This window comes from Mixophyes fleayi, chromosome 4 (assembly GCF_038048845.1).
Source record: "Mixophyes fleayi isolate aMixFle1 chromosome 4, aMixFle1.hap1, whole genome shotgun sequence".
In the NCBI taxonomy this organism is placed as follows: Eukaryota; Metazoa; Chordata; class Amphibia; order Anura; family Limnodynastidae; genus Mixophyes; species Mixophyes fleayi.
This window is the reverse complement of record NC_134405.1, coordinates 73,491,583-73,517,734: the sequence shown is the minus strand read 5'-3', so window position 1 is coordinate 73,517,734 and position 26,152 is coordinate 73,491,583. Positions and strand designations below refer to the sequence as shown.

Sequence of the window (26,152 nt, the reverse complement as noted above, 5' to 3'; positions counted from 1 at the left end):
CATGTGATTGGCTTACATCCCACCAATGGATGCCCCTTTTAGGCGAGTTAAACCCCAATCCTGCCAAGTGCCCCAGACAAACACAATAAATATTATGATACTGAGGACGGGAGGAGGGATTCCATTCCCTTTAACTGCTCTTTATATTTTTTTTTATTGGCCGAGAATAAAGAAAATGCTGCCTTAATTCACAAAGCAATAAGTGTAGACAACAGATAATATATATATATTTATATATATATTGTTTTGTAGCCCACTCTATATAAAGTACCGCCTTAATGAGTATAACCCTTAGGAAGTACTGTACACAATAAAACTGCTGCTCCAGAAAACTAATAAAGAAAAACGATGTGTTGAGAAATTGCAGTGGGATGGAATGTGCTCTGCGGTTATACTCTGTCTGAGCCTGTCTGGCTATAATTAAACCCAATCAGTGGCTGGTTGCCATCGCTGTGTGTCACTCCCTAATTCTTTGGGAAAGCACCTGTTACCAGGAAGATTAGCTCGGCTGTCTGATGCAGATAAGCGGTGCTTTAAGTATTTTTCTTTTGAGTGAAACCCATTGTCAGTGAGATCACATCTAGCAACAGGGAACATAATTATCAAAACAAACACAAAAATTAGTAGTTAGAAAACATTAATTTATGGACTTGTCTTCGTTCACTACTTGAAGATACAAAATGCATCCAACAGGATGCTGTTCACTCTCGCCAGAAGAGTATTCTAAAATAGTATTTAAAGTAAATTTCATTTGATGTAATTAAATTGAGTCTCTTTATCATCACCATTTATTTATATCGTGCCACCAATTTACGCAGCACTGTACAGATATTTGCCATTCACACCAGTCCCTGTCCCATTGGAGCTTAGGGTCTAGGGTTAATTTTTTCAGAAGTCAATTAACCTACTAGTATGTTTTGGAGTGTGGGAGGAAAGCGGAGCATCCCCAGGAAACCTAAACAAACATGGGGAGTACATACAAGCTCCAGACATATAAGGCCCCTTTTTTCATTTAATGATGTTAATTCCTTATGATCCAGCCTATAGATTTTAGTACAGATGGAGTTGCCTTCCTTGCAGCTTCTGCAGATTGCAGATATCACAGCTAATTCACTTTAGTAGGAACAGTGTAATAGTAATCTATGTAATTGGTGCTATCTCGTCAACCAGGCTATTGTTGCAGTAAAGCCTGCTCCATCTGCATTGATATATCCATTGGGTGCAATGGCAGAACTAATGCATTTGTGAATACTGTGACCATGACTGTAAGCAGGTGTTCTACACCATCTGGCCACATCATGCTATAGTGCCAAACTCTATCACTTGACCACACAGACATCCAGGAGGGGTCCTGTGGGTCAGAAACCTTCCTGCAGTTATTTCAACAGCTCTGTGTACTATGCATAGATATGGGGCCAGTACTTCTTAGAAATAGAAAAAAATAAAAACCCTCCCGCAGTTCCTTAGCTCACTTGGGATGGATGGATTGGAGCCTGCGTACACAGGGCACCAAAGTTATGCCATTGTTTGGGTGTCACGGTGTTAATGCCGTCTATGGATAGCTCTAAAGGCATTTTAGAACTCCGTGATTTTCTAATCAGGAAACTGCAGCGCTATAAAGCGAGGATACGCTCATATATGCTCAGTCAGAATAACATGAAAGTGAAATCATGTTTCCCTGTCACAATAAAGTGATTACAGTGTCAAAAAGCTGAAATCAGAATCGCTTTTTGCGACACCCGATGACCATGTTCCCTATTTATGGTGCTCTGACTGGTGCCTTAGGACAGTCACTTTCACTCTACAAAATACCTGAATTTTGCAACAGTGAACTTGGCGAGTATCAGGACTTATCCTATACTTTTAATGGGAAGTATTTTGCACCTTACAGTAGCAGTTTGGAGGAGAATCACATTTCCCAATGTAAAAGTAACGTTTCAAACACACGAAAGTGCCACATGTAATAAAGACAATTCCAATAATTTTTCTGCTAAAATACTGCAAGCTTTATTTATATCTTCAATGAATCATGTGAGTTGGGGAACCTCAGGACTGAATTTATTACATGTCTGGTTTTCATGGTCTCGCTTTTGTGTGTTTCAATGTTTTTATAAGTTAGACAAAGTAAGTCCAACTGGTTGGTTCATAATATGATCCATTAAATGCACAGGATGATGCTGGTTTTCACCAGGTGGAAAACGCAGGTCCTTTTGCAAGGTAGAAAAAATCTGTGCTCCTACTTGTAAAGCTGGGAACACCTCCCAAATTTTGCCCTCTCTACTCCCACCAGCCAATTTATAGTGAAAGAGCACACTGACTGCAGATTTGCACGTCTGCACAGTCGTAAATGACCCTTAAAGACTTCAAGTAAACAGCATTTTTTTAATAGCTCTGCTGGATGCAGGTGCTGCTCAAATGGTCAGCCCAATATCTGAAGCCTTATCCGATTAACTCCTGACATGTGTCACGCTTAAATGCAGAAAACTGGAAATCACAGCTATGGAGCCGAGGTTATGTTGAAAGCATAAGATGTTTATTGAACAGGTTTAAATCAGAGAATACAGGAAATGGTACAAACCGAATATTGCAGATACTGAACAGGAATTGCTGAGCGAAGTTGAAAACTGGTAGCAAAAAGGAATACAGCAGATGCAGGTGGAATGGTGAGTAGAGAGAAATTCAGTGAAGATATGTCAGCAGTAGCATGTAAAAGTCCCAGAGCACAAGAGAAGCAGGAGAACACAAAAATAAGGAACAGCAACATAACAACAATCACCAGCACAGGTAACTGGGAGAGGCAGGCATAAATAGGAGACAATCGAGTGCAAATGATTAGCTAGTGCAGCTACTTAACCCTGGTAGTGAGAAGAGAAGGCACAATAGCAGCACCTCTAGTAGTTTACAGGTACTGCAGGGTAAACACAATAATCTAAAGTCCAATATAGTCCAAGAGACAGGAGCTGCCGAGACAAGACAGCATACTGACAACATGGTGAACTGACAATGCAGCATACAGCCTTTTTATATCTGTTCCATTCCTGTATCGCTTTTGACACCTATACCTCTTTCTGGCCATGATTTGTTGATGTACCCTATCATGCAGTTCCTTGTGATGTGAACTCTCATGTTCTGGATCTCCTGGTGATGTATATATATATATAAGTTAACCCGTGCATGATACTCATGCATTCTAGTCAAATCAAGATACTTAAGGTCTTAAAAAGGTTCTTGTCATGCATTTGGGCCTAGCCCAGGCCTCCTCAGGGGAAGATAGTAAGATAGTTACTTCCCGCACAAGCGCCCTTTTTAATGTGTGTTCATGAGGTAAAATTACCTCACGAAAATGAGTTTGACCCCTCAACTCGTAAATTTAGCCTTTACTACGCCTCCCACGGGGGGAATGGGGGATGATGGAAGTTAACTGACTTGACTATTCTAATTTTTTTGTCAAATAATGTCAGTATACCAAATTTCAGGTCAATTGGATGAGCCCTTTCTGAGAAAATAGTTTTTTCCACATACACACACACTAACGCACGCCTCTACACATGTGTGTTCATGAGGTAAAATTACCTCACGAAAATGAGTTTGAGCCCTACCAAATTTCAGCCCTTTTTGAATTTTTTTCCCCACACACACTAAGAATTTAGTAGGTCAGTGTATAACTCTGCCCTGCAGGTGGCGCTGCAACTTGGGTTTTTTTTCCACACACACACAGATGCCACTAAGCATTTATATATTAGATATTATAGTGATGTGTTCAGGATGACACCTAGCGACTCTAGCTCTGGCTAGGTACAGACCTCCTGCCTAGACACCGGCCAACTAACTGACATCGGTCACCCCACACGATAAAATAATGCGGGCAAATACAATAAACCCCTTCCTTTAGTCTAATTACCTAATTAGACCCTGTCCTCCACTTGTGTATGTTCAACCTAGGCGTCTCTCTCTGCAAGAATTTAACCCTGCCTGCATACTGTACCTCCAGACTTTTTGAAATCTCTTCTGTCCCTATGCAGGATAGGTGTGGCAAATAACCCTGTTTGTCCAAATTATATATATACCGTATAGATATTTTTTTTTCAATTGTCTGCTACAATTGTGTACCTACTTAATGCGGTTATTGACTTGGCTCATTCATTGCTAAGCTCTCTATGCGCTGACGGTTTTGTTATTTGACTTAGTCCATAGTATTATTCAGTACATATTGTAATCAGCCTCCTAGCAGGAATACTTTTGGACCACGACTTGTGGTCACCTGTTCAGCAGAGCCAAGTATTCAGCTTCCGTATCCACTGTATAAAGCACTAGTGCACAAAGTCCATTTCCTCACTGCAAATACCATCTGCCCATAATTTCATAGGTTATGTCCTTCACAATTTACATTACTCAGTGGGCATTACTATCAGAAGCGCTGCAAATGGGAGAGAGAGTGGTGGATAGCACAACTTGGTAAACATGGGTGAAATTGCTTTTGCCACGAAATGGTATCTCGATTAGCCATGCAGAGAAATAATTACTATTTAATGACTTTCTTTGTGAATATTACAACACGCAAATGTAATTTTAAAAAAGTCATTAGAAAGTAGAAGTAGAATGAAATAATTTTAATATGCAACTTATTTCAATATGCAATATTAAAGGAGAAGTAATTTTATCAAGAACACATTGAGTTCCTGAATTTTCATCTACCTATTCATTGAGTTCAAATTGTAAAGTTAATAAAAAATTTATTATAGAGATACGCTAATAATCTGGATAGAACTGCCTGTCAGCCTTAGTACTTCGATAAGATGCAGACTGTAGTAAGAGATGGGGATCTCTTGCACGCTCTCTTGTAGTGGCCAGTTATCCAGGACCGTCCTGCAGGGGAGGTTTGGTCATTTTTGCCTTGGGGGTAAACTGACATAAGTGGCATGTGACACTGCAGCACCAGCCTCATATTTACAGTAACAGACTGCTATGGGAATTGATATAGAGGAAACTAGTCACGATGGTTAAACTATTCTCATTTCATCATTATTTCCATTTATGAAGGTTTGTACTAAAATCCACTCTATGATGGTTCGTCAGTGGCATCCAGGTAACATACTGTATCATCATCATCTATTTATTTATATTGTGCCACTAATTCCACAGCGCTGTACAGAGAACTCATCCACATCAGTTCCTGCCCCATTGGAGCTTACAATCTAAATCCCCTAACATACACACAGACAGAGAGACTAACGGCAATTTTAATAGAAGCCATTTAACCTATCAGTATGTTTTTGGAGTGTGGGAGGAAACCGGAGCACCCGGAGGAAACCCATGCAAACATGGGGAGAACATACAAACTCCACATAGATAAGGCCATGGATGGGAAACAAACTCATGACCCCACTGCTGTGAGGCAGAAGTGCTAACCACTAAGCCACCGTGCTGCCCACTGTATGTGGTATACCCACTGCTAATGCACTGATTATGTACTGTTGAGTTACGGTAACTATGTGTATGGGGCCAAAAGGCAAATTGTCCACTTTGCCAGTTATGCCCAGGCATCCCATAAGTATATACTCACCAAACAACATTACCACTTCTAAATATTATTTATCATTCCTGAAAGTGCAAGAGGATGGTACAAATGTTGTTTTGTGATGTTACATGACTACTTTAGCACAAATAAACCAAATATTACTGGTAAGTGCATGGACTTGTCCATACTTCCCAACATGTCAGTCCCCGGTAGTGGGACAGAGGATGCGGTCACGTCACAATGGGGTGTGACCATGTCACAATGGGGTCATGGCCATGACCCCAGAATCTTGCTTAGCTGCTATAAAGCACTAGGCTGCCCATTAGAAATCTCCCTTCCCCCAAGGTTCCCACGCGCAGGACAAACAGAGCTGTAAAATCGTGAATATCCCGCTGAAATCAGGATAGTTGGGAAAAATGACTTGCAAGCCATAATGGGCGAAATAGGAGTGTTTCAGTGTAGATTAAGTGCATGAGTACGCCTAGTTTTTCCCTGAACTAGGAAAATAAGCTTGGTGTAAATGAGCAGATGAGGGTGGAAATAAGGGATGCATACCCCATTTTACAGGTGGGAGCGCAACTTTTACCCCCATGCAAAAAGTACTAGAATTTTCCAGCTGGTCAGAGGTGCTGAGGACCCAAACTTGTCCTTATATTTGTAATGGGGGGCATTTTCTAGTTGCACTTTTGTATGAAAACTTATTTCTAGGCACACTTCGGCGAAACGTAATAAAGACACTCACTCTCATGAGTAATTTAGGACATAAAGTGGGAGTAGGTTGCAGGAGCAAACGCAAATTTTTTTTTTTGGGGGGGGGGGGGGGGGGGGGCGGTGGTCCCAAATGCTTTCAGAACAGAAGAAACCTGCCTCAATTAACATGCAAAAGAATTTTATTTTTTTGTAGTTACTTACCATAACCACACAAATACACACATACCAGGATCAGTTTAGATAGATGCCAAATAACTTACCAATATGTATGGATCACGGGAGAAATATCAGCATGGTGGCTAAGTGGTTAGCACTTCTGCTTTACAGCACTGAGTTCATGAGTTCAATTCCCGACCATGGCCTTATCTGTGAGGAGTTTGTATGTTCTCCTCGTGTTTGCGTGGGTTTCCTACGGGTGCTCCGGTTTCCTCCCACAGTCCAAAAACATAATGGTAGGTTAATTGGCTGCTAACAAATTGACCCTAGTCTGTGTGTGTGTGTGTGTGTGTGTGTGTGTGTGTGTGTGTGTGTGTGTGTGTGTATGTTAGGGAATTTAGAGTGTAAGCTCCAATAGGGATGGGACCCTTGTGAGTTCTCTGTACAGCGCTGCGCAATTGGTGGCGCTATATTAATAAATGGTGATGATGATGACCCAAAGACATCATGCAAAAGAAATACATATAGCATTGCTTTGACAGGAAGGAAGACTGGATAAGAGAGTAAAAAGGGCCTTGTTAGTTTCTCAAGTGATTTGGGGGCCAAGCTGAACATATTAATTGTGCACACATATATTAGTAATCCATACATGCAATTACTCAAGCTGTGCTCTAAATGAAGTGCAACTTGAGAACACCGCCAGAGAAACAGTACAGCATCTAAATCATAGTTGCCTTCTCTCCCAGAATGTTTGGGAGACTCCCGAATTTCTGTAAGTCCTCCCGGACTTCCGAGAAAGCAGGGCAACCTCTTGGATCCTTTCCACTTAGTTAGTTAAGTGGTGGGGGTGGAGCTTAGTATGCAATTCATGCATCATCATGGCCCCGCCCAGTGCTGTATTACACCAAAAATACTACTGACAGATTAGGGGGGGGGGGGGCAAAGGACACGATTCCGTGAGCTCTGCCCCCACACACCCAAATGCTCCCCAGACCTCCGGGAGCACAAATTGCCAAAGTTGGCAAGTAGGATCTAAATCCAATGATCCACACACACAGCAGTGGTACACTGAACGTGTAAATTATCTCTCCTATGGACAGTATAAGTATGAGAAATAATCTAATGCCTTGCACAGATTCTGTGTGCTATTTATAAAAGTCAAAAAGCACTGTGGGTGGCTGGTGTTTTTGATGGCTATGAAGCTTTTCCATATACATCAAGGGGGTACCAGTTTCTATGTTGGCGATTGGTTTACCATGCTAAGCATGAGGGAGCCCATTTATCAAGGGCGGCAACAGTAAGGGAGTGCTTTATTTTTTGAAGATATATATTTTATCATTTTAAAATATTATTAAGAATGTATTTGTCCACCAAATGGAATTGAAAGCCTGAGACTGGCATGGCTCTTAGGGCAGAGGCGATTGATAAATTGTGGTGATAAGTGATTTTCTATCACTGCGTTAAATGGCAATAGAAAAAACAGCCTTATCACCACGCAATAATAAAAAGGCACTTATATCAGCTTTATTTTTATTTGCAGCTTTTTCCAACATATTTTTTTTAAACAATAACAAAAAAAACTGTTGCCCTATTTGCAGACACTAATCATATCCCCAGATTACATGTTAACCCATCCTATAAATACAAAACCCTCGCCATTAATATAAAACCCTTAATAATGACTGAATAATCCAAATATAAACCCAGGATTCATTTTATCCCAGCTCACATGAATTTTAACCACTTAAAATGAATATAAATATTCCTGATATCAACTAAATATTAATCCCATAGAATATATTTAAATAGCTCAAAAGTAATGTTAAACTCTCCAATGCTACATAATCCTCCCATTTAATATTACATTTAACATTTAATCTAAAGAATTAAGACTTACCTTGCAGCTTCTGTAATATTAATTTTGTACAGGATTCATTTCCTGTGCTATAGGTGCAACTGCTGTCATGGCAAGTATAGGGATAACATTCTGGGTGTCATGGCAGGTATAGGGGTAACATTCTGGGTGTCATGGCAGGTATAGGGGTAACATTCCGGGATAGGAGGGGTGGGATTCAGCTTTCTAACCCCCCTCACACTGTGTAAGAGAGGGGAGGGTCTCTCAGCCCTGGGACTGTGAAGAAGCAGCAGTGACTGTAAGGTGATAGGCTAACGACTAGCCTATCACTTTACAGCCTGTACTTCATTTTTCCTTCCAATAGTCAGGCACTGATGGACACACGTGTGAATTACACCCAATGAGAAGCCTCCACTCTCTGCCTTGCTCCTCCCAGTAGTTCACATTACGAAGATACAATGCTTTTGTTTGCTGCGACTGGAAGGAGCAGAGCTGGGCGTACAGACTCCTTATTCTGGGTAATGCCCTCATGTGTGCAGCCATGGCTGCCTGTTCTAACAGCACTTTCAGCACAAGGGGACTACTGTCCATTATTAGAGGCCACTCCTGGGGTCCCTAATCCCCTACAGCCCAGAGTAGCCTCTGGGAGTGAAAGGCACACTGGGTTACCACCACCTGAAGCATAGCAATGGCTGAGAAAAAAAGAAGGGAAAAAATTGACACAGGCTGATGCCAAATGGCAACTCCTATATTCAGGGACACCTTGATATCTGAGTGAGCTGCTCTGTCAGTACTCACAGTGACAGTCAGAGTGGCCCTGAGCCATTCCTCACTCATCTGTGAGGTAACTCCTGAGCTGTGCTCTCTGAGTGGTGGTTTCTGCCCTAGTGATGACCCTGCCTCCTGCACACACTGAGGAGCAGAACAACCGGACACACTTATTTACTTGTTATTTATTTCATTTACACTTTGTTTTTGCTTGTTTTTTCTCCTTTTGCTATACCCTGGGAAACCTATTTAGCAAGTATTGTGGCAGTACAAGCACCTCTTCTGCTATTGCCATCTCGTACCTACCCCTTTAAAAAAAAAATGCTTTATTTTTAGTATGAAGCTTTTTTTTTTTTTAAATGAAATAGTGCTTAAATAAATGTATTTCATTTTTGTTTTAGAATGTTTTTGTTTCAGCTAGTGGAACTAAAGCCCAAAGCTCTTGCACATATGTGCAGAACTGGAGAGACTTGGCTAGCATCATCATCATTGTCAACATTTATTTATATAGCGCCAGCAAATTCCGTAGCGCTTTACAATTGGGAACAAACATTAATAAAACAATACTGGGTAATACATACAGACAGAAAGGTAAGAGAACCCTGCTCGCAAGCTTACAATCTATGGGTTAAATCTGCTATGGGCCGTTATTACCAGCAGCGGAGTATTGCTGCAATGAGGGGATAGATGGGGATAAAAAAAAATATTACTTAATGCTTTAGTTGAAATCCTAATATTAAATAGGCCCCTAAACTTAAGGTTCTAATGAACAATGAACCTTTACAATGATATTTATCACCTTGGTCCTGTCAGTGCACACCCAAAATATGTCCATTTTGCAGTAGCCCTGAATTGTATCAGAATGGATATATATGACTATCACACAATTGTCTTATCTGTATTTTAATTTTATTTTTTCATTTCTTTACCAAATGTGAGGCTACCAGTACGTGCTATATGGTGCAATTTTAGCTGTTCAACATTATTATACACTACTCTTCCAAAGTTCATGAACAAAGCTATAATAGGTAGTACCAGTAGTAGTAATTGTTGTAGGTAACATATGCCTGTTGTGTTCTTTAAAATCTTATCAATTAACCATTGTAATCTGTTATCCAACTATGATGCTAGGGACCAAAGTTAGTTATATTGGGCAGGGCTGATTATCAAGCAATGGTTTCATGATGCTGACTCTAATTAGCCCTATAATTCGGTTGATTTAGCTGGGGCTGGTGATAATGTTTCTATACCTGAAGAGTAAGTGTTTCATTATCTTGCTCACAAACTCTTTGTTGTCATTCTTCCTTTCAGACACTATATTGCATCTCTATGAAACATTTACAATAAGAAAAAAAAATATCACCAGGGTGTAATTATTGGTACTCTACATATTGCCTATATAACAGTATTTTATCAATGCCTTATCCCTTTTGTGCTACAGGAACTGTAATGGCATCTGAATCCTATTATGACTCCTTGGTCAGGGCAACCTTACATGGAAGGAATAACCCTGTGCTCAGTGTGTGTGAGCTGGAAATGATTCTATATACCGGGAAGGTGATACGGGACCATGCAGATAAGGTCTGGCCGAGGCTCTACTTGGGAGATCAGTAAGTCATTTGGAAGTGGATGTATATTAAGTGAATTATTTATTTTCAGTTTATTTCTCTTCGTATGTGACTAAATTAACCTGTGTGCAACTGCCTATTGGGAAAGGATAAAAGGTATATTTCCCATAGACTCCAATGAGACTGTGGATTTATCATGGGAAAATGGCAGACTTGCATTGGAATACCACGGAATAAATTTTCTCTGACATGGAAATACCTTGCCACCCCTTTAACTTTGTTTTTAAAGCATTAAGGGGCATATTCAATTAGCTTTCCGGTTCGCGGTAACGCGTGTTACCGCGAAACCTGCGCAGTATTTCCGGTAAGACGGTACCGCAATAACGCGGATTTTCGTACGCAACCCTATGGGGTGCGAACGAAAATCCACGTTATTGCGGTACCGTGGATTGACTTCGCGGGCCGTTCCGGCGCGAACCGGAAAGCTAATTGAATTTGCCCCTAAGAGTTAAGAGCGATACAAAACGTATAAGGTCTTTACTCTAGTGTCCCTTTAATCTCCTGAACTTTAGTATGTGCACAGTTTTCACTGGGGATTGGAAACGACTTTAATCAGATGGTCTACCTAACTGTTCTGATCTAAAGCTGGTCACACAAGTGAGAATGTCATCGGCAAATTCGGTAATTTTAGAAAAAAATTGTCTCTAGAGTTGGCACATAATGAAAAAATCTACAAAAGTTTAAACAAATCCAGAGCTAGGTTACCTTTTTATTTTTTATTTGAGCATTCTTCCCCATGGTGTTTTCCCTCCCCCGAAATGCAAAACTCACCCTTCTGCAATGTACTGCAAACAGCCCTGTTTAACATCTACTATCCAATTATCTCTCTTCTACTGGCATTCAATATACAGCAGGAAAAGATTCAACAGGTAGCCAAACAGTTTAACACTTTTGTAGCCAGAAGTATATGCAGATTTTGCACCCCAGGTGACCCAATCATTTTCCAAACTTTTAGTGCTAAGTTATATAGGATTCTTTTTTCTGTCTTCTTATTTTTTTTTTATCCTACCCAAGCAAAATTTATTTTTTATTGGGAGGGATGGGGCTTTCTTTTGAGCAATAAACAAACCTATTTGTACAAATGGTTTTGGGTCTGCATAGAGCTGTGGTTTTTCCGTCCTTTTGTCTATTAGATGCCACTAGATAAAGGTTAGCTAGATTCTGGTTGCTATGGGCGACACAGCCACTTTTTCTTTTTAGAAGGTTTAATAAATCACCACCTGAATGTCCCAGCACTTTAATAAGATTGTCAGGGGAAAATAATAATTCAGAGGTTGGCAACACTTTTTTTTATAGATATGTTCTTAAACATTTCTCTTACAAAATCTTTTATTTAGGTATGAAATAATTTTAAAGAATGTCATTGCTGATAGACTTGATCGGTTTATGAGTAACGCAGTGTTATTACATCGCCATAATGTACTGAACACCCTCCTGATATACAAAAGTGCAGTGAATGAAAAGGTTAAAATAAAATTGCTTTATAAAGGTTATGCACGTCTAGTTGCTATCCAATAACGATTGACGATTGCTGTAATGTGGTTCCAAAGCACAATGTGATTTAATAGCCAAAAGTAGCAAAATAACAAATCGGAATATAATAAGTACAGCCGTTACTTATCGCAGGCGCCCTGGATCCAGTGTACAGTCATTCAGGTCTGAAGGCTGTGGTCAAGTAGACTAGGTCCAGAGCCCCTGCTTATATACAGTCAGTGAATACAGTAAAACAATGCAGATGTGGCTTGCTTCTATAGGTCCAGGCTTCAGGAGGGTCCAGTGTAAGGCAGGTCATTGGCCAGTTCAAACCAAAATATCCAAAGGTGGGGGTTAGCTCTCCAGGAGATGCACTCCGATTTTCCCGCCAAGAATCCAGTTTAAACTACACATACATTACACATACAGTATCATTTTAAACATTTATTCCCTATCATCGCTAACTAGAGTATGCAATGTGCGATCCCTTCGGCGAATGAACCGGACAACTGCGGATAAATAGGGGATTCAAATTATACTAAACATGCCATATTTTCTCTAACCTGAACCTTTGATTTCACTAACATGTATATAACTTATAATATTAACCATGAATATTGCTATTTTTCGACATAAATAACTTGCAACTACAATTAATGTGTACTAATTACATATGTGTATTTTCGTGTAAATGTGTAAAACTTGTTATTGCCTCTTGTTGCGGCTGGATACGCTTCTCCACGCCGTAGCGTGCGATATGCATAATTTTCAGACAAAGACGATCAAGTTGTTAGATATTAATTGAAATTACTTTATCCAATTAGCTGACTTCGACAGCTCCACCTTTTGATAGTGTAAGAAACTATCACCTAATCACATTCTCGATGGTAGGATTGTTATGTATTTCTTCACAGACCATGATTTCTGTATCCCTCGCCACCATTTCAGTCTCATTTTCAGTGTTTACCTTACTAGACTGCCTTCCACACTTCCACACAGTAGGAACACATTTGACACATAAGCCATTTACTAAGATGACACCAAGTATAAGGAGGAGTTTACCTATGCTAACAACCATTTCCTGTACCCACTCCCCTAGACCAGAGAACCATTTTACAGGGTTCAACCATGAGAACCATCCTGCCACCTTTTCTCAAATCTCATATAATGAAGAATTATGGTTCCTTCGAAATTCTCATTTCAGTTGCAGAATTTCATCCATCTTTCGGTCTATGACTTCCTTGGGGTCATCTGTATTATTGGTGATGTACGTGCAACATTTGACACCAAACTGGGTGGCCAATGTCATACAATATCCACCAGTAATAAATGTTGGATAATTCAATACCAGTCTATGTTGCACCAACTCCTTTTTATACGCTTGTAGCTCTCTTCCCGTGTACCTGAAAGTGTCATCATACATCTCGGTGATATTGTCTATTAATTTAGCTAGATCCTGTATATATCTAAAATTTAAAGTTCCCCGATCGATCCTAGTGGGATCTAATGCTACCATAACCTGAAAACCAGTGGTTTCACTAATCAATTTTGTAGCTATGGGTTCTTCACCAAGAATCGTATTTCTTTTGCCACAATGTTCTTACTGTGTGTGTGTATATGGTGGTGAGGTGGTCCTATGGACACTGACTATTTCCTCATGTGTAATAGTCATGACCTCAGGAACCAGTTTACCTAAGAAACACAAACCCTTGGAACTCGGAGTTAACCAGGAATAAGCTTTTCTTCCACAAACCTAGTAAACGTCTTCTGGGAGGACATAAGGTATAGTACGATCATTGATAATATCACACAAAGGTTTGACAAATCTACCCATACCTAGTGTCTCCATTTGTTCAAGACACTTGTCAGCATGGATAACATTTTTCTAATTACCTATAGGGACTTTGTATGATGCCCATCAACATTTCTGCTTATTGGTGACCTTGCAAGTCTCCCTCCAAAATGAATGTGGTGAGCCATTGTCTGATCTGCTAGGTCAGCTTCCCAATTCTCCAGTCGTTTAACATGTGAGATATTTAGACACAGTAAAGACCGGTCTAAGGAGTGTTGGCGAAGCTTCAGACTAGGGGACCTAGTGTTATTGTACTTCCATTCTATGGACCTCCCTCCCCTTAATTCAAGAACCTCAGAGATATTTAGTGGGAACGGCACTAGTCCTAAATTATGCTGTCCCTGAGGCACATGAGAGCACACCCAGCACTCATTTTGGTTTAGGACCTTACCCACTCTGGAGTGATAATCCTCCAGAGGATGCCCGCCCATGTCCACATTACTATTGGACTGGCATCGCTGGATGCATTTCTCTTCAACTAGGGAGTCACAGAACTTACAGATACAATACTCATCAGACAATAGCCCCTCACACTGTCTCTGAGTTCCAGAGCTAGCAGACCTTTTCATAACCCCTGGACCAAGCTTGATAATGGGCTGCGCTGTGGGTTCTATCAACCTTTCTTCCAACTCCATCTCATCAGTATCACTACCAGATCCTGCCTCTGTCATCCATTCTCCTTCACAAAAATAGGGTGTCCTATAAAAAATAAAAACAAGTAAAATCCTGGAACAGAAGAAAAACAGAAATCGCCACTCCATTGCTGGGAGAATAGTCTGGGCAACGTCCTTGGCTCAGGTGTCTTGACTGCAGGCTTTAGGTCTCCTGGAACAGGTTTATGAGTGACAGATCAGTGTCGTCGGTCTCAACTTTATCTCGTACTTTCTCCGGACTACTGACTTTCCTGCAGTGGGTGGAATGGACCCAAGTGTCTTTCTGCGACCTTCAGAGATGCGGTACTGGTCAGCAACACTTGGTACGGGACTTCCCAACGGTCTGTTAAACAACCTGAGCGTAAGAAATTGTGGATCATAACATATTCCCCAGGTTCAACATCATGACAGTTCGTTTCTGGCATACCAGGTGGCAGCATTTTTAGTTTTTGTTGTTGTTTTAGCTGTCTGCTCATTTTTATGAAATATTGCACAGTCACTTCATTGTTACAATTCTAGTCGTCTTGAGGAATTACGATCAAGTGAGGTTGTCGGCCAAAGGGGGAAAGATTAAGAGGAAGTCTGGGAGTGGTTCGGATGCTATGGAGAACTAGTGGGAAAGCTTCTGGCCACGCCAACCCAGTTTCAGCCATTATCTTACTCAGCTTGTTCTTATTGGTACCGTTTACTCTTTCCACCTTACCACTGACTTGTGGTCGGTAAGTTGTGTGAAGCCTGCTACTGATTTCCATGAGCTTACACATGTTCTGGAAGATATCACCAGTAAAGTGGGTACCCCTATCACTTTCTATGATTCTAGGGATACCGTATCTACACACAAATTCCTGAACAATTTTCTTTGCAGTGAACACAGCAGTATTTAGTGGCTGCTGGATATGCTTCTACCCAACTGGAAAAAACATCAATACATACTAACACATATTTGAAATTCCTGCAAGGTGGTAATTGGATATAGTCAATTTGTATTACCTGAAAAGGTCCGTCTGTAGGAGGGATGTGGGATGGCTCAGTTGGAATAGTTTTCCCAACATATTTCCTCAAACAAGTAAGACAGGACTTTGCCTTCTTACTGGCCTGAGAGGAAAAGCCAGGTGCACACCAGTATGCTCTCACTATTTTGCACATACCTTCTTTACCCTTATGAGTCAGACCATGTGCTGCCTCAGCTAGGCCTGGGTAATATGGTCTGGGAGCCACTGGCCTACCTTGTCCATGTCTCAAGAGTCCTGAGGACTCTTGACCACATCCCTTCGCCTTCCGGACTGACTTTTCCTGTAGGGAACACAAATCTTGCATTTCAATCAATCTCTGAGTGTCTAATGTCTGAAAAAACATTAATGTCTCTGTTGATACAGTTATAGGTTGCCCTGCTGCCCATTTAGCAGCTTCGTCCGCCCTGTTATTGCCCATTGACACCGGGTCTTCTTCAGAGGTGTGGGCTTTACACTTTGACTTTACTGTCTTGGGTAACTGTATTGCTGTCAAAAGTCCTTTTATGTGTTGAGTGTTCTACTGATGTGCCTGCTGCTGTCATAAAGGGTCTAAGACAGCAAAAGGCCCCAAAATCGTGCACTACCCCGAAGGCATACCTAGAGACAGTATATATATTAGCTGACTTACCCTTTGCCAACTCACACGCTCTCCTTAATGCTACTAGTTCGGCCACTTGGGCCGAGTGAGGTGGGCCAAGGGGTCTAGCTTCTACAACATCCTGATCGTCTACACCAGCATAACCAGTACATAGTTCTCCCGTCTGTCTATGACAACTCCTGTCTGTATAAAATGTAAAATCTACATTTTCTAAGGAGGTGTCACGTATGTCGGGCCAAGCAGTAAAGGTCTGGTTCAGATATTCCATACAGTCATGCGTATCAGTAGTCCTGCAAAACTCATCTCCAGTCATGGTCTCCTCACCTCTCACCCTTTGTGCATCTCGAGGCACATATGAAGGTATGTAGCTGGATTTAAAGTGCTACACCGTTTGATGGTGATGTTTGAGGGTGCCATCAGAGCTAGTTCCCATTTTGTAAACCTAATCTGAAGAGACATGTCTAGTTTGAGCTAAATTCAACAGAGCTGATACTGCATGAGGTGTATAGACAGTTGAATTATGTGCTAATACTACGTCCTCGCTCTTACTTACCAGGAGAGCAGTTGCTGCTACACTTCTTAGACATGTTGGGAGTGATCTTGCCACAGTGTCCAATTGTGCACTGTAGTATGCTACCGGTCTGTTAGTGTCACCATGTTTTTGAGTGAGGACACCTGCTGCACAACCATCGGCTTCCGTACAGTATAGCTCAAAGGACTTTTCATAATAAGGTATTCCCAATGCAGGTGCTCTAGTCAGGCTATCTTTAAGATTAAAGAACGTTTGCTCTGACTCTTCTGTGTGTACGACACGTTCTGGTTTTGAGGAACAGACTAACTCCTGCAATGTTAACACCAGAATAGAAAACCCTAGGATCCAGGATCTACAGTATCCACACATCCCCAAGAAGGTACGGATTTGCTTCTGGCTCTGCGGCAGAGTCATGTGTTGTATGGCCTCGATTCTGTCCGTAGTCAAATGTCTTAGCCCCTGGGTGAGACAGTGTCCCAAGTATTTAACCTTAGTCTAACATGGTTGTAACTTGTCCTTTGCAACCTTGTGTCCTGTTTGCGAGGGATGAAGTAACAATTTAGTATCATGTAAACATGACCTAAAAGAATCAGTGCACAACAACAAATTGTCCACATATTGAATTAGAACAGACCCATTGCTTGGTTGGAAGTATTGTAAACAGTCATGTAAGGCTTGGGAGAAAATACTAGGGCTGTCAATGAACACCTGGGGAAGTCTGATCCATGTGTATTGCACCCTCCTATAGGAGAATGCAAAAAGGTATTGGCAGTCAGGGTGAAGAGGGACTGAGAAGAAGGCAGAACAGAGGTCAATGACAGTAAAATGACTGCATGAGGATGACAGCTGAATTGGGCACTACGGGGAATTGGCTCTCAACGACTATTAATTCCCCTTAAGTCCTGGACTAATAGCCCCTCCCCCCACTCTTCTTCACAGGGAAAATTGAACTATTGGCTGTGCTGGATGTATAAATTAAAATCCCTTGTTGCAACAGCCTCTCAATAACAGGATATACCCCTAATTCCACCTCTGGTTTTACTGGATACTGTGGGATTTTTGGAGCTATCCTACCACTTTTTAGATTTGCCATCAGTCCAGTGTCCTGTCCATCTCTGGTCCATAGGGAACCCGGTATTTCCAGCAACATTCCCTTTACCTGAGTTGGACTTTGTTCTATAACAGTAGACTGTAACATTAACCTTTGTGGGGTGTTCAATATATCCTGTACCTCATGTGCAACCTTTTCTGGTATGTCTAGGAATACACCATCAGGGGTACAGTATATGACACATCCCATTTTGCACAACAAATCCCTTCCCAGCAAGTTAGTAGGAGCTGCTGCAGCCAAGAGAAATGAATGCTTGGTATGCAAAGGTCCGATAGTAACTTCTGCGCGTATAGTCAAAGGATAATGTAACACTCTCCCTGTTACCCCCATAGATGGAACAGTTTTGCTAGTTACCTGATTTAAAGGAGAGGTTATCTCTGATCTGGCCGCCCCTGCATCTACAAGAAAAGTTTGTTTCCTACCAGCTATGTCAACTATCATTGTAGGTTCTTCCCTCAGACTCTCAGTTAACCTCACTGGCTGTAGACTACAGGTATGACCTGACCCCTACTGCTGACTATCACTTTCCCGCACAGCATTTGCTGCTATAACATGCACGGGTAGCTGCGAGCTCTCTAGCCTATGTATGTTTCTCCTTTGTGGGTATCTATGTGATCCCCCTCTGAGTGTCCCCCATCTTTTTTCTGGACAAAATCTCCTTATGTGTCCCTCCTTATGACCTTTAAAACACGTCACTATCCCATTTCCTGTATTGTGTGTGTGTGGTATGTTTGGGGTTGTGTGTGCAGTCCCTCTAAAGCCTAAATACTTACCGTCATCAACCTATCACTCTGTTCTCTCTTTCTAAAAATGTTCTTATCATGCTCCACGGCAATCTCTCTAAGAAAATCTACTGTGGTGCCCCTCCAACTAGGTGTTAAGGTTTGTACTCTTGTCTTTAGATTTTCCCTGAGACCATTCATTAGTACCGTTACAGCCACTTCCCTATGATGTGGATCCTCTCTTATATCTGATATCCCAGTAAACTGTGTCATCGCTGCTAGAGCTCTTGAAAAATAATCAGCTGCCATTTCACTCTCCTTTTGCTTAATGGTGAAAATTTTGCTCCAATTCACTACTACTGGAAAATAGATGGCCAAATGTGAGACAATTTTCTGAATATTCTCTTGATTATCCTCATCTGTTAAGGTTTTGTCTTCATCCAACAAACAATTTTTAATATATTTTTGTATGTTAGTATTGGGAGGAAGACATGCTCTCAACACCACTCGCCAATCCTTATTGGTTGGTTCGTGTGCATCTCCTAAGTCTTAACATTTGGCCAATTCTTTTCTAGGATCTGGGAACTCAGTCATAATTGAACGTAGTTCCGATCTAGTCCAAGGACAATGCATTGAAACATTTTTTACAGGAACTATACCATCCTTGTCCGCTTTCCCATTAGATTAGGTGGATGGCTGGTAAGCTTCAATGATGGGTTTTGATTGCTCGTTTGAAGGTGCTCAGATTAGGGGACAGACGGATGGAGCTAGGGAGGCCGATATGTTATGAAGATATTTATTAAAATAGGTTGTATCCATCTATAGCATTTTTTTTATCATCGCTATAATAAAAGCATTTGTTATAGTAGCATCATTGGCACGGTCAGAATAGGCATCTCAGCAGTACATGTATTGCCTTGACAATTGCTAAATAGACTTCCCTATGCCCTCACCAGCGACCCTTGATGCTGGTTGTAATACCACTTGCAGAAACCCTTTGATGGATAGGGTAATGCGAAAGGAGTTCAGGATCACTTGGCAAACTATTGCCCACTGTGGCCAAGGTACTGTTTGCACCTTGCAGGAGTCAGCACTATAAATGTATGCATGAAGATCAGATCTTCTGTTAACGTCAGGAGAGGGTCTTAGGCCAGCTTGGGCCTTTATTAACCTTTATTTGTATAGCACCTACGTGTTAAGCAGCGCTTTACATAGAATATTTAATCATGCACATCAGTCCTGCCTCATTGGCGCTTAGTCTTGCTCTAGGATCCAGTTTTCTCAGAAGAGAATTAACCTACCAGAATGTTTTTGTACCATACAGATAGAGACCTGGTCAGAATCGAACTCGGTAGACATGTAATAAAAAATCTAATGGTAAAAACAAGAAAGTGTACAGCACATAAAAAAATCTTGTACATACACATATTAACCTAGAAAATGGCAATAATCATACAAATAAAGCAAAGTGTGAAAGATGCATTTGTGACACCTTTGCACCTACTTATTAAATGGTCTGCTTGTGTATGAGAAGATGACGCCAGAATTCACAAAGACAGCAGCCTTGCAGGTGCACACAGAATTGTCAGACCACACACAAAGGGGGGATTTGCATCTTGTAAATCCCCCTCACACTTGAATCTCAGCAAGTATGTTGAGAAAATACTTTATAAATGTAGCTGACAAACCACCAGATGGCAGTATATAGTCACGTAATAGTGCAGATATGAAATTAAAGGACTTAAACATAATGGGCCTGATTCATCAGGGCGCACATTCTGAGCACAAAATGCGCTTGTTTAAAAACGCACGTAAATCGGCTCTGTGTACTCCCAAATTCATCAGGGACTGGATTTGAAAATACGTGCACTGATGAATATGGGTGTAGTTCTGCTCTACTACATAAGACACTGCAGGATACATACAATACCTATGTGGATTATAAATTCACTAAATAATTCAGTGACAAACATAAATATTGAGTTGTCACCTGTTCATAACACAGGCATTAATTATAAAACATGAAATACATTTATAAGGATGTTTTGAATGTCTACTGATTACAAATACATGTTACAGCATGCATATGAGGCGGTCATCACTAGTACTCAAGACGTAGACTAACACTGTAGTTGGAGCAAGAGATATGGCAGAAAAACAAGTAACTTTGCGTTGCCCAGATCTTGATTTGGACTATTCACTTACCCAAAATTGTAGGCTTATAGCAAGTGTCCTTTGCACTCGAAGACGGAGCGGATATGGCTGCGTTTACTGGTGTACAGTGCTGTTCTGGCAGATACGTGCCTTCATGAATCAGACCCAATATCTTTGACAGAGAGAAGAGCAGCATTTTTAAAACTGTGCCACAATTTGGCTCATGCTGCCTTCTAAATTGGACATGAATTAAACAAACCACTCTGGAAATAGTGCGCACATATCTGCGGGCCTCTGCCGTTCACATGCATAGCATGTGTAATTCACAGGTCAGATCAAAATCCAACGTCTGGATTATATTCAGAGAGGAGTGAGAAAATTCTAAAAGCGCTCACATTAATGAGCTATAAGAGTTGAATACTGTAAAAATATTATAGATTGCATTATGTATAATTGTAATATTTATTTTAAAATGTATCTTATTCCAAATACAGGGAGATGGCGGCCAACAAATGTGAACTATATCATATGCGTATCACCCACATCCTGAACGCCTCGCACAGTCGCTTGAGAGCGGGAGAAGAGTACTACAAAGGAATGAATATTAAGTACATGGGAATAGAGGCTCAGGACTCCCCCACATTTGATATGAGTGCCCATTTCTATCCAGCAGCAGATTTTATCCACCGGGCTCTCAAAGAAAGAGGTGAGAGATTGAATGTGAGCATTTAATGAAAGTCTGCAAATCTTTCCCCTCAGATTTTTGTAGTATAATGAATCCTAAGTAGAGTATGTACTGTATGTGATTTTATAAACCAGTAATTAAAATAACCATGATGTTGGAGGGTGGGGGGATGTTATTGACATATAAGTAAGGTCTTGACTGCTTAGAAAATTTTATTGGTGGTGATGTAATTTCTTTTTAAGCAAGGAAAGTAATATGGAACGCCCACAGAGGCAGGATTGTGCATTGTCGTGCTTTGGGGGAGGGTCCAGCATTGCCACTCCAACCTTTCAGCCCTCCGCTCTGCTCTCAGAAGGGCAAAGCGGGGGCCTCTTCTCAACATGCGCAGCTCCAGATAAGGGGCTACTTCTAAAGGGCATGTTGAGGAGATGCCTCCACTCTACTCTTCCGACTGTAGAACTTAGGCTTCGAGACGGAGACCTTGCATTGCCGGGACTCGTAGCGACTGAATCCCCTGCAGGGGCAATATTTCCGCAATGAACACCTGCATACTGAAGCATAAATGTATATAAATGCAAATTTGTACAGCAATGCAAGCCAGTATGTGTTTCTATTACAGGAAAATTATCTGAAATGCTATTTCTAAACATGGGACACTTCCTTTATCTCCTTAATTGATGTTTATGGTAGTGGCAGAAAAAATAGGGATTCTTATTTATTATGCTTTGTTTCCTGTGTTTAGGCAGGATTTTGGTCCATTGTGCTGTGGGAGTTAGCAGATCGGCAACACTGGTTCTTGCATATCTTATGATTTACCATGAGATGACTTTGGTTGAAGCAATAACCAAAGTAAAAGAACGGCGAGGGATTTTTCCTAACCGCGGATTTCTACGTCAGTTAGTGAATCTGGACAAAAAATTGAGAAGAAACCGCTAGACTGAAATCGCTACACGTTTTAAACAACTGCAGCCCATGGGCCTTTCCCATCCTATGGTGGATCTCTTGTTCCCATGGCAAAGAAAAACTACTGAAGTGAACACTGGAAATCTTAAGTTGGACATATATAGCTGGAATATTAAAACCTGAAACCACCACATTTAATTCTCCAAACTGCTATTTTTTTTATGATGTGAATCCAACATATTTCATTTGACAAAACTCCGGTGACTGGCTCTTATAGTAATGTGAGAACAATTTATTGTCTGAAAATGCAAATTTGTCTTGGATCCAAGTTGAGATGTGTCCGGAGTGACTGCGTCTGTACCACCAACCACCAATAAAACGAATACTAGTGAATAATAATAACAAAAAGATAAATGGAACATAAGAAATTATTTTGGTGGTAATCGCTTGAATGATGACGAGAAATCCGACAGACAAAAAAACGATTTAATCAAAAAACGATTGCAATATACACAGACTTACCTGAAAACCGACTCAGATATCCGATGGCAGCAGAAGGCTGACAGGACCTCCTTCCGAATGGACAGCTCTCCGGCAGTACTGTCTGACGTCAGTGCGACCTCCATCAATGTTAATTTAAAGCGGCAATGTCGGGACCCCACAGGTTAAGTGTTTGTCGGATTTCTCTTCAACGTCCAAGCGTACCCAGCCCAAATATTTTGGTGTAGTGTGCATAGGGTAAGGAGTTGGATAAAATGAATTAATGCAGGGTAAATAACGTGACTGAAGCTGCTTGGCTTAAAATGTACTGTGTCGTGATCCGAAATGCTGTTGAAATTTTAGTCCAAAAATAGTTCAGATTTACACCCTAATTTTTCACAGTCCTATATGCTGTGATAATATCATCATACTTTCTTGGGCTGCTAGGAGGGCAATTAGAAAATAAGCGCCCAACATCTTTACTTTATAAACTATTTTTTTTGTTTGATACCACACAGCTCAATACAATGTATTGGTAAAGTTAATTAGAAGAGCACACAGATGTCCACTTAGCGTACAACATAACACTGAATGTTGTATTCGTTGAAACATCTCCAAGGCTGACCATTATAGGGGCTGTCCAATGTAAGTGTCTCCTGAATTGTAGTGGGTCCCAACATAGAACCCATCGTAGCTCAGCTGGTTTGGGAGATAGGGGTTCACCTGTAAAATAAACTTAGAACATGAGTACTATACTTTCCACACATTTTATATAATGTTATGAAAACACTATTTAATACAAGAGGTATTTGTTTTAGGAGAAAATGAATAGGTCCTGCATATGGAAGAAGGCAAAATTGTTTTACTTATTTTAGGTATACTAGCCAGCAAGACTCACTCAGGCTGTGATTTGCCATTTACCTGGTAGTTTAACTATAGGGCAGTACACTTGCATAAGAGCCAATTAAAATAATACTGGTTGACACACACATCTTGGTAAAGTAAACCTGTCTCCCCCACATTAAACCATGTTGTTGGCCTGTTACAGAATTAAACCTAACTTGTACGTAATTTAAGGGTCAAAAATGTGCATACACAAAATTAGCATATTGCAGCCCATATGCTAAGTTGCACACCTGTCGAGATACATCCAGCACTGTATCATTGGCATATATAACAGGCATACAAATAACATGCCCTTCCTGTACTTAGCCTATGTTAGAGTGCCCCTTCCTTACTCTGTCACACCTCGTTAAGCGCAAGTGTGGGATGTGTGCTGCTCTGCATAGGTGTAGATACTTGCATGATTTTTTGAAATTCCACAATTTACGCTACACAAATTGAAGAATATTCAATTGTGCGTCAGGCCCTGCCCTGTGTCTTTAACACAGTGTTTCTCAACTCCAGTCCTCAGGACCCCTAACAGTGCATGCTTTTCAGGTGACAAGGGAAATAATTATACCACCTGTGGATCTGTTAGAATGAGTCAGTCAGTAATGACTACACCTGTGTTTAAGCAAGGAGATATGGAAAACCTGCACTGTTAGGGGTTCTGAAGACTGGAGTTGAGAAATGCTACTTTAACGCAACTTGCAGTTATTATTTTAAAAACAAAAATAGATCTTTTACCATAATCTCTTCACCGCTCTAACTAAAGAAACAGTGGTTGGTGCCATCTTCTTATTGTAAGAGTTGACATAAGTTGGATATATAAAGTTTCATATTTAGCATGTTATACCCTATGGCCTATATACATCTTATCTGTTTGTTGGTGTATTACAATACAGGCCCATTTCCTGATGTCTACTGTGCAATGTAGACTCCATTCTTGGTAGCTCGTGTATGCTCCCCTTCCTAGTGGCTATTGCACAATAAAAGATCCCCTTAATGGTGGTAAGCATACAGTAAAAATTTCCTTAGGGGCTAGTGTACAATACAGGCTCCATTCGTGGTGGGCAGTATATGTACATACATCCTTCTATTGGATATTGTATTGGCCCCAAAGTGACTCCCTTTTTGGTATCTAGTGTGCAATACAGACCGACCTGATGGTTAGTTTACAATGCAGAGTCCTTTCCTGGGGGCTAGTTTACAACAGTCTCCCTGACTGGTAGCTATGGTACCCTCTTTCTAATGGTCATTGTACAATATAAGATCACGTAAGTGTGGCTTGTATTTAATATTGATCTTCAGTGTGGCTACCTTTAAAATACAGACTCCCTTCCTTATGGCTAGAGTATTGGCCCTGAAACGAATGTCAGGCCATGCAATTACTGGCTGATAGTGCTTGTTTTCCTGTCTTTAACTTGACAGCCAATTGAAGTTCAGTGCAGGACAAAAAAATGTATCCCTATCAGCCAGTATTAGCAAAGATTATTAGCATCGTAAATACTCGGCCATGCCACTGTGATTAGTAGCGTTAAGTTGAATGAATTGAATGTTGCTAAGAATAAATCAGATAAAAAGAAATAAATATTGTCATTTTTATGTCAAATTGGATTGAGTCTTGTTCAGCGCATTATCAAATGCACATCCTTGCCCATGCACAGTTATGGGCATCCATTATATGAAAATGACATCAATGATCAGAAGCTAACGCCAAGGATGTGAAAACGATTATAAAAGGTGCTTTTATACAGCTCACAGAATTTCAAGTATCCATAACAATTTACAGTAGGAGTGCATTACTCCTTATAATACATTTTTTTCTCAAATAAAGATTGATGTAACATATTAAAGAATGATTTTTGCAAATCGACGATATTTGGCAATTTGCAAAAAATCGCTCCTTAATACATTTTTCCCCAGAACTGTTTATAAAGCTATATGTTTAAACATGTTAACATCACTTTTACCAATGGCACACATTGGTAACTCAAAGTATCCTAATGATCATAACTGAAAACCAGCAAGTTTATGAACATATTTATTTCAGAACAAAACTTTAACACACACACACTAGTAATGGGGCATAAAAAATTGCCCTGTCATATAACAGGCCACGCCGTCTCCAGATCTCCCATATATTTTCTTCAGAATATGCTGATGAGAAAGGAAGGATAGACCCTAACCTATAGGAAAATAGAGAACACCATAGAATTACTTGTCAGACATTGTTCTCCCAGACAATAATGCTATGAGGTCTATAAATAAAAGCAGATGGTATTCATAGAACTGTAAACATGGCGGTAAAAATGCATATGTGGCCATCTTGGAATTTATTAATCATATAGAGATGAATTGTTTATATTACCCTCTAGTTTTCTCATTAAATATAAATGTCATTATGAAGACAATCTTTATAACAGTGTATGTTTTTTTGTCTATGGATTAATAGGAT

At 40.6% G+C, this 26,152-nt stretch overlaps 2 protein-coding genes across 4 annotated transcripts in view; one reads left to right on the top strand and one right to left on the bottom strand.

The window, feature by feature from the left end:
- Positions 1 to 9,575: 9,575 nt before the first annotated feature.
- On the top strand, positions 9,576 to 26,117 carry DUSP26 (dual specificity phosphatase 26). Its single transcript, XM_075207471.1, has 4 exons — positions 9,576 to 9,599; positions 10,450 to 10,618; positions 21,239 to 21,450; positions 22,172 to 26,117. Exons 2-4 carry the CDS (start codon positions 10,458 to 10,460, stop codon positions 22,363 to 22,365), a joined length of 567 nt encoding a protein of 188 aa, XP_075063572.1. The 5' UTR covers positions 9,576 to 9,599; positions 10,450 to 10,457; the 3' UTR covers positions 22,366 to 26,117.
- Positions 25,723 to 26,152, bottom strand: part of LOC142151629 (disintegrin and metalloproteinase domain-containing protein 9-like) — a 51,160-nt gene continuing 50,730 nt past the window's right edge. For all 3 annotated transcript variants that reach the window (XM_075207466.1, XM_075207467.1, XM_075207468.1), the window contains one exon: positions 25,723 to 25,883. The gene's annotated coding sequence lies outside the window, so the exon portion shown is untranslated. The remainder of the gene's footprint in view (positions 25,884 to 26,152) is intronic.

Excerpts from the sequence above, each read along its gene's own strand:
- DUSP26 (XM_075207471.1), top strand. The coding sequence starts at position 10,458 with ATGGCATCTGAATCCTATTATGACTCCTTGGTCAGGGCAACCTTACAT. Across the intron at positions 10,619-21,238 it reads AGGCTCTACTTGGGAGATCA|GGAGATGGCGGCCAACAAAT; the intron begins GTAAGTCATTTG and ends TTCCAAATACAG. Across the intron at positions 21,451-22,171 it reads CCGGGCTCTCAAAGAAAGAG|GCAGGATTTTGGTCCATTGT; the intron begins GTGAGAGATTGA and ends TCCTGTGTTTAG.